The 15,351-nt window shown below is 32.3% G+C and overlaps 1 protein-coding gene across 1 annotated transcript; it reads left to right on the forward strand.

Annotated features, from left to right (window-relative positions):
* Window positions 1–180: 180 nt before the first annotated feature.
* LOC143073524 (protein mono-ADP-ribosyltransferase PARP16-like) lies at window positions 181–7,230 on the forward strand. The gene is made up of 6 exons (XM_076249148.1): window positions 181–379; window positions 2,614–2,745; window positions 3,270–3,473; window positions 3,900–4,068; window positions 6,002–6,137; window positions 6,936–7,230. Exons 1-6 carry the CDS (start codon window positions 194–196, stop codon window positions 7,081–7,083), a joined length of 975 nt encoding a protein of 324 aa, XP_076105263.1. The 5' UTR covers window positions 181–193; the 3' UTR covers window positions 7,084–7,230.
* Window positions 7,231–15,351: the final 8,121 nt, after the last annotated feature.

Genomic DNA, 15,351 nt, shown 5'->3' on the forward strand with positions numbered 1-15,351 from the left:
TAGTCCCATCGTACATTGCTTTTTTTCATGTAACAATAACGCAATGTAACCGTAGCCTCAATAATTATTGTTACATTCGTAATTAAACAGGTCCTTACCCAACCATGCATTCCGGCATTTAGTCTCCAATGTAACAATAATATTTTTATTATTGTTACATTTCCATGTAACCGTAGCCAGTGCCTAATTGAAAATGTCAAGTGAAACAGTTGACAAACACTCGTTGCTGAAAGATAAAATAAAGTATGACCCACTTTCTGCAGACTTGCGATGGAGCTTATTTGTTGGTGCTCTTCAAAGCTACAGATTCGACACAGTGCTCCGACCCTTCCCACCATCATTTTGTTTAGATAATGGTGAAAAGGATATCAAACGATTGGTAAATCATAATATTGTGTTTTCATACTTTTTCAAAATACTATATAAGTGCATGACTGGGTTTTAACATGAGACATTAAGTTAACTGTTACGATGGTCAGGGATCTCTAAAATGTCTTCCGCCAGCCACGTCAAATGACCCCGCTATCATCAAATAATTTTCTTTCTTCCTCAAATGATCCACACCTTTGTCCAAATTTTATTTTCGTTTCTCTAGCTGTCGCCATTTTTCTTACCAATTGCATTTGATAGCTTAGGGGTTTTGTATTATATAAATCCAAAGTGTCCTCCTTGTAACAGTTTTAAAGCCCTGAGGGATATCCAGCTAAAGATGGCTAATCGCTTTTACAGGTAGATCTACATACCTGACACTGGCTGACAGGAGAACACACTTGATCAAGATAGATGATTAATTGCATCATTTAATTATGTTTAATTACAAAGATAAAAGTTTAAAATGTCAAACTCATCACATGGTTTGATATTGACTTATATAATCCACATCCCCCGTTTTAAACATGTTCAAAATAAAACGAAAAAACAGAACATAATATACCACATCTTCTTATTTATATTCAGTAACATTGTGTAAAGAATATCGGGAAACATTGTCCAACTGCATTTTCTTACTTTTTTAGCATCACACATGAATAATTTGCTTGAATCTATCTGTTATGATATTCACATCGATGATAATCTGATTGTGTATTGGTTCACCATGTTCACAGATTGTGATGTTTTTAAATCTTTTTTTTTTCTTACGTATTTGGTACATTTTGTGTATTTCAATATTGCTTGTTAAGACCAAACCTATTTCTACATTCTGCTTTGATGAATGTTTATTTTTTGTCTAATTTATAGGTTTGAATAAGTTTAACATTATTATATTTTTTATCTGAAAATGTTTCAAATATTTCAAATATTTTATTTCCCAATAAACATTTTTTCCAAAGTCAAAATAATTTATTATAATAATGAGCCAGAGGCGGATTTAGGGGGGGGGGGCAGGGGGCCCGGGCCCCCCTTTTTGGGAAAAAATTTGGTTACTTATATAGGGAATCACTGAAGCGTGACTGGAGCGGGCCCCCACTTATGAAAATTTCTGGATCCGCCACTGTGAGCATGATGAGGACTATCATGACTGTAGTGATAAATTGTCAATATTTTCTAATGATGAAAAGTTACCTTAGATTAAAATCTGTGACCATCTTATATTCATGCGATATGAGAGAGAAATACATTGTAGATCGCCAACTCTGGATATTGGTAATTAATTTTATATACATTGTACATTTTATGCACCACCTACGAAAGTAGAGGGGCATTATGTTTTCTGGTCTGTGCGTCCGTTCGTCCTTCTGTCCGTTCGTCCCGCTTCACATGCTTCAGGTTAAAGTTTTTGGTCAAGGTAGTTTTGATGAAGTTGAAGTCCAATCAACTTGAAACTCAGTACACATGTGCCCTATGATATGATCTTTCTACTTTAAATGCTTAATTTGTGTTTTGACCCGATTTTCATGGTTCACTGAACATCAAAAATGATAGTGCAAATTTCAGGTTAAAGTTTTTGGTCAAGGTATTTTTTGATGAAGTTGAAGTCCAATCAACTTGAAACTTAGTATACATGTACATGTTCCCTGTGATATGATCTTTCTAATTTAAATGCCAAATTAGAGTTTTTACCTCAATTTTACGGTCCACTAAACACAGAAAATTATACTGCCAGTGGGGCATCCGTGTACTATGTACACATTCTTGTTTATACATGTGAAATGCGCGTCTGGCGTACTAAATTATAATCCTGGTACCTTTGAAAACTATTTACACCACTGGGTCGATGCCACTGCTGGTGGATGTTTCGTCCCCGAGGGTATCACCAGCCCAGTAGTCAACATTTCGGTGTTGACATGAATATCAATAATGTGGTCATTTTTATAAATTTCCTGTTTACAAGACTTTAAATTTTTCGAAAAACTAAGGATTTTCTTATCCCAGGCATAGATTACATGTACCTTAGCCGTATTTGGCACAACTTTTTGGAATTTTTGGTCCTCAATGCTCTTCAACTTTGTACATTTTTTTTTTTTTGTACTTGTTTGGCTTTATAAATATTTTGATATGAGCGTCACTGATGAGTCTTATGTAGACGAAACGCGCATCTGGCGTACTAAATTATAATCCTGGTACCTTTGATAACTATTGTACATGTATTGTATTCAAATTATACATTTTTAGGAGCAATGTGCAGATAAAGTTACCAGTTTACAAGATTTATTGAAAAAATCTGATATTTGTGAAGAAATCCTAGACCTTGTCTCGTGGGTATTAGATAAGCAGTTTCAGATATGTTCTACACAGGATATTGGAGTAAGTTGTCAAAATAAAGAACAAATTAAATAAGACTAATATGCATTACATTGAAAAGTGCAAATCTAACAAGACTTATAGGGGGGAATCAATGGTGGTATTACACCTGATAGGCCATAACTTCAGTTAGTAAAAATTTTCATTATCCATAGATCAATATTATGAATATTATTTCATCTGTAAAGTTATTATTTTGTTATCAAAAACTTTTTGACACCATAAGTAAAGATGTTACTAATCAAGAAATTATGGGCTGACACCAAAATGCTTATACTAAACACATATTTATGAATCAAGGGATTTATAAAGTATGAAGATTCTTAATTAATCCATACATGAACCAAGTCTGACATATTTTGCTGTTTTTATTTTTTAAAAGATACTACAATTGCATATGTGCAGTTGTTCTGTTCAGTTGGCTTTAATTTCAAATGGCAAATAATTGTGGTTATTTATACCTTATTTATAACAGTGATTGATTGCTGAAGATTAGATTTTCAATTTTACTTATTTTTATTTTGTAGTTTGAGGATCTGAAGAAATTAACCAAAGACACAGGTACTTGTACCAAGCCAGACTACATATTTGAAGTTTTACCCAGTGAATCAGCAAGAGCTGCCTTTGAAGCAAAAAGAGATGGGAGAGCACTGATGTATGCATATCATGGAAGTAGATTTGAAAATTTTCATTCTATACTTCACAATGGGTTGATTTCACATATGAATAAGGTAACACCTTTTACAAAAAGTTGTAATATGGATACACTTAAATGCACCAGAATTTAATGTTACCACAGTGTGACACATGTCTGTTATGATTAGTGTGAGCTCTACCTTCCCTTTTTAATTGTGAATAGTGGACTTACATAATTTCACTTGTATTTGCTATTGGAATTTGTATTAGAGACAAAAAAGTGATTACCTAAAAGCATGTTTTATCATCATACGAGATAATTTGGAATGTATGATTGGTATGATCAGACAGACTTAAGAGCAATATTACTCCTGGTGAGACGAAGGTTATGCAAATTTAACTTCAACTGAAAGTTAAATATTCAGTTTTCTCAACACTATTTATACTTCTATTTTAAATATCTTATATACGTTTGAAACATAATAAATCAATTGTTTTTTTCTGGTTTTTTTTTTAACTAGATTTCTGTATTTGGTGAAGGAACATATCTCTCCAGTGAATTGTCAGTGTCTTTACACTACAGTCCTATGGGTTTAGGCTGGGAACATAGTACTCTAGGGAAGAAAATCAGCTGTGTGGCTTTATGTGAGATGATTGATGATTCAGCTGTTAAATGTCAAACAAAAACAGGTAATTTTCCATCTGTTCCATAGAACATCTTTGTTTCATTGAGAGCAAGTATAGAACTTACAATGTCAAGTTGATTATTTAGAGGTTATTCATCTTCACCCACATCAAATTTAAAGGATGTACACCTACGAGGAGCCAAAAATTTATAGAACTAAACTTTTTTTTCTTATCCTGATCTTTTGGTTTATAATACTGTAAAAAAATAATTGGTGAAGAAAAAGTCATATAGTGGTGCACTTCTTTTTTTGCTATGGCACTTTAAAAATACTCAGTTTGATGATTTTTCTCATTTTTCATCAATTTTTACCTATTTTTGGCATATAACCATGAAAAAAATCAAAGTTCCACAATTAAACTATTTTTCATACTTTCAATAAAGATAAAGTGGACCAATCTGAATGAATTTAACTTAAAAAAAACTATAGGTAGGTGTAAATATAAGAAAGTTTTATCATATTTTGATGCTTTTTTGTGTCAAATTTACCATGCTGTCAATTTTCTAAATTTGTGATTTTTCTTAATTTTTAGTACAAAAAGCATATTATCTCAATTTTTTGTTATACATGATTGGAAAAATACATATCTAAGAAACTTGAAAAGACAAAAATGATATGGGATGTATATGATTCACAAAAATCTTTTTTTGTACCCCTCACCCATTTTCTCAAAATTTTGGCTAAAAAGACCAGACTTGGGGTAATTGTAATCGTTAATCAGCTGTAAGTAAAGTCTGGAAGAGGTTAGAAGACTATTAACAGCAAACTATTTATAAAGCTATATTCAATTGAAGTCAAAATAATCAAAACCAGTGACACAATGTTCATGTATGTAGTAAACTTTTATGGTTTATTAAATAGATGAAGTTTAAAGTTATCATTTTATAATATATGAAACATAGTCCTTTCTAAGAATGCTGTAGTATATTAAAGAATTATTCATTCAAATCATTCAAAATGTTGGTTTTTTTTTAAATTCATTGTAATCAGATGTAATCATTAATTTAATTTAATTGTACAAATGACAAAGTAATTGTAATTTAATCAATTACATTGAAAGTAATGGAACCCATCTCTGAAAAAGACTGACTTGATTGGTTGTAAAATTTAAAAACTGGATTACTCAAAAACTTTTTATTGTAAGTACACAATTTTTTAACAGAGTTATGTTTGATTATAATATATTCAAAATTCACTGATATTTTCCACTTGTATCACTTGTTTTGGGAATAATTCCAGATCGAGATTTCAGAACGTCAGAAGAAAACATCCTTAAGCAAGGAATATCTTTTACAGAAGCTTTAAGATTTTTCATGTATTATAGATTAGACCGTTGGTTTTCCCGTTTGAATGGTTTTACACTAGTGATTTTGGGGCCCTTTATAGCTTGTTGTTCGGTGTGAGCCAAGGCTCCCCTGTTGAAGGCCATTCATTGACCTATAATTTTTTACTTTTTTTTTAAATTGTTATTTGGATGGAGAGTTGTCTCATTGGCACTCACACCACATCTTCCTATATCTAATTATTGTTTATAATTGCTATTAATGACATTCTGTACCATGTGTTGCATTGTTTGTCTCAGCTTTTATATTTGTTTTTTTTTGTACTGTCCAATATTTTTGGTACTGTGGATTCATTATTATTTGTTAGATACCAATTTTCCTGGATTTTGTCAGTTCAGGTGAACAATGAATTTAAACAACGAAATTACAAATTTTCTATTAGGTTGAATGCAGACTTGGATAAAACCACAAAATTGACTGTCCAAGAAAATATGTCCAACTTAATACATTGTAATCAAGCCTCACCTTTTGCTTATACTAAATGCATTTTATTGAATGGAGTGAAATTGACAATATGAACAACCTGAACAATCTAAACTCATTTCTTGATACTTACGAAATTTCATTTGAACATCATGATTGTCTTTATTGTAGACGATAATCAGAACAGATCAAGGGCTACAGGAAGCATGGCTGGAGAGGTTCCAGATAAATATTATGTTGTACAAAACAATGAAGTTATTCGCATTAAATATTTACTGGTTTATGCACAGAAATCTGCCCCTTCCAGGTATGTTGAAATTACATACAAATACAGAACAATGATTTCTTCTAAAGTATCCAAGAAAGACGTATGATTTATTGAAAATGTTACGTCTGATAAGCAAATCAATGATATAACCTTTGCTCCACTGCAGGTTAAATGTGGCTTCATTTTTGTATAGCAAACATGATAGAGTTCCAGATATGTTATAATTATTTTCATTTTTTTTTTACCAAAATCAATATTAATCTTTTGTCTGGTTGTTCATGACCAGTGTTAGTCTAGAGAGGTATTTCAAGCATAGCAAACTCAATATAATTGATATAAATACACTACTGACTAGTTTGGTATTATGATTTTATTTTTGTGGTTTCAAATTTAGGATTTTAAAAAATACCATCAGTAATGTCTCACAACTTGAATCATGTACATGGTTCAGTGCTTTGTCATGAAAATAGCAAGAACTTTCAATGGTAAAAGTTAAGTCACAATATTAAAAAAAAAATTCTTCATTGGTGTCATTGTGATAATAAAATGCTGTGTACTATCATTTCTGAAATAGAAAGCTTCATATAAAAAAAAAGATGTGGTATGATTGCCAATGAGACAACTGTCCACAAGAGACCAAAATGGCACAGACATTAACAACTATAGGTCACTGTACGGCCTTCAACAATGAGCAAAGCCCATACTGCATAGTCAGCTATAAAAGGCCCTGATATGACAATGTAAAATAATTTCAACAAGAAAACTAAGGGCCTTATTTATCATGTTTATATAACATGTTTATTTTATTATTAATCAGAAATTTATTTTGTTTTCCAGGTCATTGACGAGTTGTTGGGTGTCATGGTTACATCAACATAAGTTTGCTGTTATGATGTTCCTGTATATATTAATATTAGGACTAGTAGGACTAGCCAATTCTCGAACATTTAAATATTATTTCAGAAAGTATTTTAAAGCAAGATAATAAAGTACATGATTCTTTAAAACAAAATAATTTGTTTGCATAAAAAAAAAATCCTAAACAAAATTGTTAGTGCCTTATCAACACCTAAATACTATCTAGTCTCATTTATATGACATAAGCAATGTAGTAATCATGTCAGTTTTGAATTGTTTTACCTGGTGACAGAATACTGTTGCTGGGGATTTATTTGTCTGAGGCAACATTTCCTAAAAGTTTTTCTTTTCATATTTACCCTATAAACAAAACTGAATTGTATTTAAAAATTGGTTTGTAGAGGAACTGTTTTCAGCTTTAAGGATCATAATTTTTTGCACAATTACATTTGTTATAGGAGAGAGCATTTCTTTTGCATTGAAAATTAATGTTGATCGTAGCAGATCATTTAATAATATACTAGCTTACTAAAGCATGCTCGATTAAGCTGCAGAGGTTTTATAAGGACATGGAAGGTAAGAATGAGTAGATCTTAATCTGACCATGCTGACAATGTTAAGATATGAACCTAAACCTGGACGCAAACAAGACAGTAAACCATGGTAAAGTTGTACGGTTTCTGATCAGATGGTCACAGAAAATGAAGGATAGATTATCAATCTTATCATTTTACAACCCTCTAAATGGTTGGGGAATTATATTATGACCCTTTCATATATTCAGGTATTTATACATACTTGCCTTTGGGTTTGAGCATTCCTGATGTAAATCATGATAAGTGCTTTTGATGCATATAATTTAAAAAAAATTTACCTTCAATTATTCAGACAGCTGTATTTCTTGGTTGAAATTTTATCCGAAAGCAGAGCATTCATGAATCATTTAACTAAGTTTTAATCAAGGAGTTTAATTTAAGCACAGCATAAACAACAACAAATATGGCAGGGTTACTTTTTTACCCATTTTAATCAGTCTGATATATTTGATATGTATTTTTGTGTTCATTTTGGATCTAGATTATATTAACATGTCCATACTATGGTTAGAACAATTGTTCTGGTTATCAGTGAATTCATAATCATTTTTTGTCTTTGACTGGTTCATTTTAATTTATAGCTAAACTGTGATATAAGCAAGACTCAAATGTATTACACGTTGTGCATGTTTATGTTTTAATATTGTAACAGCCTTATATGCCAACCAGCATGAAGAGAATTAGAATAAGAAATCTGCATATTACACACAAACATGATTCAAAGTAGTAAATTGTCTTCATTGTTACCTATATATCTGATTTTTTGGTGAAAATAGGACTTCCAGTGGAAAGAAGATGTTCAATTCTCTTGAAATCCTTTTTTTTATTATTATTTTTGTTTTAAGTGGTGTTACCATAGCTTCAGTAGAACATATCTATTTATAACACAGGGCGGATCCAGCCATTTAAAAGGGGGGGTTTCCAACTATATGTCCCTATTCAAATGCATTGATCGTCACAAAAAAAGGGGGCTTCTGACCCCGGAACCTGCTCCCTGGATCCGCCACTGTAACATTATATGCTAGCATAAAGAGGCAATTCAGCCTTCATACTTCTCAGTCAAACAAATTTGTATGAACAGGAACTAATGAGAATACAGAACTTGGAATAACTTACTGAATAGATATTTATTTATGATGCTCATCTGGTGCAGTAATATATGTTCCAATAATGTTATTTGATAGATGCATTTATTATACATTAACTTTAAAGATATTTAAAAGATATCCATTTTGCTACAAAGAGAGTAGGAGTATTTCAACTAATGTTGCATATATATATCCTCTTTAAATTAGCTTTAAATACCTTATTTAAAATAACCTTAAGTAGAAAAATGTGTACCATAAATGTTATTGGTAGATGCATTTATTATTGAAAATCTGCTACCTTTAATATTGGGAGATTAATATAATCAATTCCTGTACATGTGATGACTAAATGTTGGTAGCCAATGTGAGTTTTAACTGGGAACATTATACTAAGTATAATAGTCCCAGGATTTAACTGCATTAGTTTATGTATTCACATTTTAACATAATGAATATTACTTGTAGTGCAATGTAGTGCAATTTTTAGAACACAAATTTAATAAAATGGAGAAGTTTTATACTGAAAAATGTACAACGTTTTGTGTTTTGTATTTCTGTTTGATTTGCGTTTTGCTTTTCTGTTTTGTTTTGTTTTTCTTTTTATCATTTCTAATTTGAAGACTTGTTCGTTTTGCATACTTCTTTTAGTTTGATTTGTATTTGTATTGAGGACCATTTTAAGATATTTGGTTTTTAGGGTTTGTGTTTTCTGGTGATGCTTTTTTATAACACTTAAAATTCTTCTTAATATGGCTTAAAGAAATCATGTAAGACATATTCAAAATCATTAAATTGTACTGCCTGAGTGAGACTAATATCTCATTGACAAAATCTTCACTCAGTTGTGTGATAGATTAATTATACTTTTTAAGCTTTAATTCGAGTGATCAGGGAAACAAACCGGTTCCTTTTCAACATTTTTTAGTTACACAGGGACACTCGATACCAGGTAAGTAAAGACTATCACTGGGTTACAAGTTACAATAGTTCATGGTTCTTTTCATGAAAAAGTCGGAATCGGTCCTGTTAATTGTAATAACCCGTTCTTAAGCACATACTCGTGGGGAAATAGTTGTAATGAATATGGATCATAGGAAAAGTTGAGAAGACATACCCAAATAGTAATACAAATAAACATTTATTCACCCTTCCATATTGTATTGAAGTGCAATCTGCGACTATTCTACCATAATTGTCCAAGCTTCAACAAGCACAGTGAAATCGTTTTGATAGAAATTTATCCTTAGAAAGAATCGACATAGTTACTATTTGAGAAGGTAGTTAAGAAGGCTATTTATACTTGGAATTGACATCCTTGTTCTAGCCTTACACAGTTTTGAACAGCAATTACTGCACTTAAGGGCATACGATACAGTTTTGAACCTGTATTTACAAGTTGATGAAAATTTGCATGTAGGCTATTTTCTACCTGATTAAATCAAATATGTAATAAAAAATATACCTTCATGTGCTACTTTTTGAGTAAAATTAGGTCGAAATTTTGTATATTTGCTTAAAATTCAGATTTGTATCCGTATTTTCTTTTTCGAAAGAAAGACATAACTTTTTTGTTTGAAAAGATAAACACAAATTGTTTTTTTGTTAAATAATCGGTAATTTTTGTATTTTATAAGTATCCTAAAAAAATATGCATTTTTTATTCAGAAATAACTCATATTTATCAAATGGTCATGAATTAAGAAAAAATCGTATTTTTTTGCTGTATATTTATCAAAATTAAAAAAAATCCTCTATTTACAGTTTAATAAAATTTGGTCCACATAATCTCCCTGCAAAATGAAACAAAATGTCGTTTTAAAAAATAGGGGTCCATGCACTCGTTTTCAAATTAAATCAGTTTGAATGATAAAAAATAGTCGAAAAATGCATCTTTTCCCGATATTTCATAGTTTGACGTCGCGAAAATAACATTTTACGTTAGCAACGTCATTACCTTCCCTGTAACTGTATCGTATGCCCTTAAATAACATTATATTCTCAGGGCCGTAACTACCTATGAGGCAGGGGAGGCAACTCCCTGAATTTTCTACACCAAAATTTTTTTTTGAAGTAAAAAAATAAAATATTGACAATATGTACACGAAGAACTTGAATTTATATTATAAACAACCACTGTTATCATGATACGTGATATGTCTGTCATTTTTCGGATTTTTGATCGAAAGTAAACGTTTCAGTATTTGTTTTATTTTTTTTTATCGTGTGGCCGTCCGTCTGTTATTCAGTATTGAGGGGGTCAGTATTCGTATGAGAACACATATGAAACTTTGCTTTCGATAATTTTGAATAAAAACTTAACTATTCACATCTATTTGGGAGCTCGATTATTTAAGCAGAGGATGTTCCTTTTGTATTGTGAATCTTTTAAGATATCGGAAATTCGTTACCTGCTGAATCAGCTGTTGGATCGTTTTTTTAAGTTTCCCGATCGTAAGAGAACATTATGGTCAATGCCTTAGTAGGTAAACACTCCCATTCGTTGTAGCAGGGACTTTCTATACTAAGTATATACTAGACTAGTATAGAAAGTCCCTGGTTGTAGTTATATATACATGTCTGTTCATCTTTCAACAATATTGAAATTCAAGATCCTCGATAAAAAAAAATATCTTGCGTTTTATAATCTTGCTTAATATGTTTTTTGAACTTACAAGTTTCTAAAAAAAATATCTTTAAATACAGAAAATACAGATAATAATTGTTTGCATGAAAATTGCTCCAAGGATCCAGCAAAACTGATCTTTCTTAAAGTAAGGAAATCGAAGGAAAACGGGTAATTTTAGCCATATCATTTGAGAAAAAAATCCACTGTCACAATGTATTTAATGTTAACAAGTATAGGTCAAAGTACAGCCTTCAAGACGGAACTAGCCTTGGCTCACCCCGAACAGCAATCTCAGCTTGTTTTTGCATAAAAGTTGCTTCCAGGTGCAAGCAATACTGATGTTTCTTAAAGTAAGGAAATCGAAGGGAAACGGGTAATTTTTAGCCAATGATTGAGAGAAAAAAAAATCGGCGGGGGCACAAAGGGGGCTCAATCGGCGGCCCCCAAACCCCTGCCTCCCCTGAATTCGAACCCTAGTTACGGCCCTGATTCTATTTGTTAGATTTGATACATGTCATCAACGAAAAGGCACATTTTCTATCTTCATAGATGTCAAACAATTCGAAATATACCAACTTTTATCACTGCATACTCAGCCTGACCAAAATAAATAACGTTTTCAGAAGGTAAAGGAAGCAACGAAACTGATTAAATAAAAGCTGACGAGGTGTTGAAGCTATTAAGTTAAACATTTCTAATTTAAACGTATTTTATTGGCCTATTTTATTCCACAGTAATGATATATATAGAAAGAGAGATTCATTTTGATTTCTGATGTCAAATCTTAGAAGTAAGACATTAGATACAAAACATGTCTTAAACAACAAAACAAGATTCTGAATCAATCAAGTCTATTAAAGACCAGATATAAGTTTCTCGAGATAAGTTTACTCGTGCAGTAATACCAATTTTCGATCGGTTGGCGCTATAAAGTTAAGTCAAAATTTTAAAGAGGAATTTGAGCATTTAAAACCGAAAATTCTGGAGAGTTATAACAAAAACGGCTAATGTTTTCTTTTTACTGTTGGTGTGTCTTGAATTCTTTTTTCATGAATAATCAGTGAACTAAAAGTTCAGCGCATTCATCTGGAAGTGCTTCAGCGATACACAAAACAGTTTACAACCATGTGCTTTTCATGATTAAGGTATATCCAGAAAAACGCTCCGAAGCCACACTCGAAATCTAACAGAGTTCTTTTCATTAACTGCTACCAGGTCGGTATCGGTGCTGGTGGAATGTTAGTCTCCAAGGTTATAATGACATCGGCTCCGTAGTCTGCCCTTTTGTACTGACATCATTAAAATTTTATAGGTTTTTTTCTAAATTGTTTGCTGGATTAATAACTGAGGTTCTAACTCTTTCTGTCAAGGTTGGTCAAAGATAAAGGCTACTCAATTTAGGTTCCTGTTGGTCATATATAGCTCCATAAGTTTTATGTCTTGTTCACCATTGGCTTCCAATTTCAATTTTTTTATAATTGAGTGAGAGTTTCAGAGTTACCCTAGTGTATCTAGTTAAACAGATATGTCTGGTGCCCCTTTTTCTGCTTTTCTTTTACTACTGTAGCATGAATTGATTACAAACACATTCCGATACCGATTTCAGCGTGTGCGGGTCGAGACCCAACATTTTGGAAGCAACTGAACAGAAAACAAAAGTCAATATGAAATGAACAGTTGCAGAGCAAAGTAAATGATTTCAAAGAGGCAAAAAGACTATACATAACACGACAAAAAGACTATACATAACACGACAAAAAGACTATACATAACACGACAAAAAGACTATACATAACACGACAAAAGAAGCCGCGGACTACACCACAGGAAAAACATGTATTACCCGATCAATGCGTCATATACAGTATTGAACAACTGAATCATTCCAAAATGGCACAGTTTTCTCTGAACAATTATCAGGCTTTTCTCCTTTTACTCTATCATGGGAATGTGTCAAAGAGACAAGAACCCGACCATAGAGCAGACAACACCCGAAGGCCACCAATGGGTCTTCAATGCACCGTGAAACTCCCGCACCCGGAGAAGTCCTTCAGCTGGCCTCTAAACAAATATGTTACTAGTTCAGTAATAATGGACGTCATACTAAATTAACTTCGAATAATACACAAGAAGCTAAAATTAAAAATCATACAAGACTAACAAAGGCCAGAGTCTCAGTGACTGACTTGGGACAGGCGCAAAAATGCGGCGGGGTTACACATGTTGTTTTTTTTTTTAGATCTCAACCCTCCCCCTTGGCCTATACCTAAAGCCAATGTAGAAAAAACAAATGCACAACAATACGCATAGTCAAACTCAAATGAAGAGACGTCCGAGTCCAATATCAGAATAGGTTACAAAAGAAACTAAACAAAATGACAATGATACACAAATTAACAAAGGACTATACTAGCAGTTACTGACATGCCAGCTCCAGACCTCAATGAAACTGATTGAAAGATCATGGCAACATGTCTGTCTGACAAGGTTCATTTGACCTTGGCTTGCCCCCATTAATTTTCATGGTTCATTGCCGTCTATATTTAGTTGATGTGGTTTGGTCTATTTCTCATAAATGATAAGCAACTGCATGGTCAATTGTATTTGGTGTATATATGGAATGATTGTAAGGTGTACATGTCTGTCTGGCAGGGTTCATTTGACCATGTCTTCATTTTTATGTTTCATTTGTCAATGTTAAGATTTTGTGGATTGCCGCCTGTTTCTCATGTTCTATTAGCGATATGACTACTATGTTTTGTTATTGAATGATTGTGAGGTGTATAGATGTCTGTATGACATGGTTAATCTGACAGTGTAATTTGGTCCCTTGTGGAGAGTTGTCTCATTGGGAATCATGCCACACTCTTCTGTTATACTTTCTATAGTAACTCACAGTGGCGGATCCAGTCATTTTGAAAAGGGGGGGGGTCCTAACCTTGGACAAAGGGGGTGTTCCAACTATATGTTCCCATTCAAATGCATTGATCGGCCAAAAAAAGGGGAGTTCCAATCCCCGGAAACCCCCCCCCTTTTTGGATCCGCCACTGAACTCATCAGTCAACTGAAAATCCTTATGAGGAGGCTCATTAGGATATAACATCATTACTGGTATTATCATTCTATATATACAAAGACATATATATGTCTCTGATATATATAAGTTGCATATATATAATATTTATGAGTACACTGTAAGGCCTCGAATGATGCATGCCGTTCCGAAGTTCCAAGACTGCCATTGAAAAATAAGATAATGTTATCTAGTACTTAAATTCTGGGACCATGTCAATCTAATTAAAATTAAATCCTTTAATTGCTCGACATATCAGAACAGGAGCAATTAAAGGATTTAATTTTAATTAGATTGGGACCATGTCAGAAGGAAGTTTAGTTCAACAAATATATAATGCTACAAAAAAGCAACACATGGGTTAAAAGGTTGAATATTATTATTCAATTTAGGTTTATCATATTTGTCAAAAACTATATGTAGGACATTCGTTCTGAACATGCATGAAATATTTGCCACTGGACGTTAAGCAAACCAACAACTGGTAATCAATGTAGGACATAGTCTTGAAAAGCTGACATTTAATGTAGCGCCTTCCTCATACTATCATCATTTATACATTTCTCGTTTTTGCTACTTATTTTGGCCACTGACAACGGGTAAAAAAGACAACTTCTTCTTCTCTGTATTAGCTTCCTTTAAATAGGAACACCTCTAATATATATATTATTAGAGTATTTGTAACCCGAATAATTCAGTCGTTATATTCCGCTTACTACATTAACAAGTAGGAGAGATCGATTACGGGGAGGGACTGAATTATTCGGGTTAGAGTATTTGGGGTAAATTTTGAAAGATTTTTTTCTGGTTGTATGTAGATAACTATGTACAGCACACTATGTAGGAGGTTTTCTTTCATTTATAAGTTGTTTTTATATATATATACAGACTGTTTTATTTTGTATCTTTTTATTTTATTTTTTTTTTATTATAATAAAGGAAACGTGCACTATAGCAGTATTTACATGTGAGGGTCTTATATATATGTTTTTTTTGTTTGTTTTTGTTTTAA

The sequence above is a fragment of the Mytilus galloprovincialis genome, chromosome 4 (assembly GCF_965363235.1).
Source record: "Mytilus galloprovincialis chromosome 4, xbMytGall1.hap1.1, whole genome shotgun sequence".
NCBI classification, from domain to species: domain Eukaryota; kingdom Metazoa; phylum Mollusca; class Bivalvia; order Mytilida; family Mytilidae; genus Mytilus; species Mytilus galloprovincialis.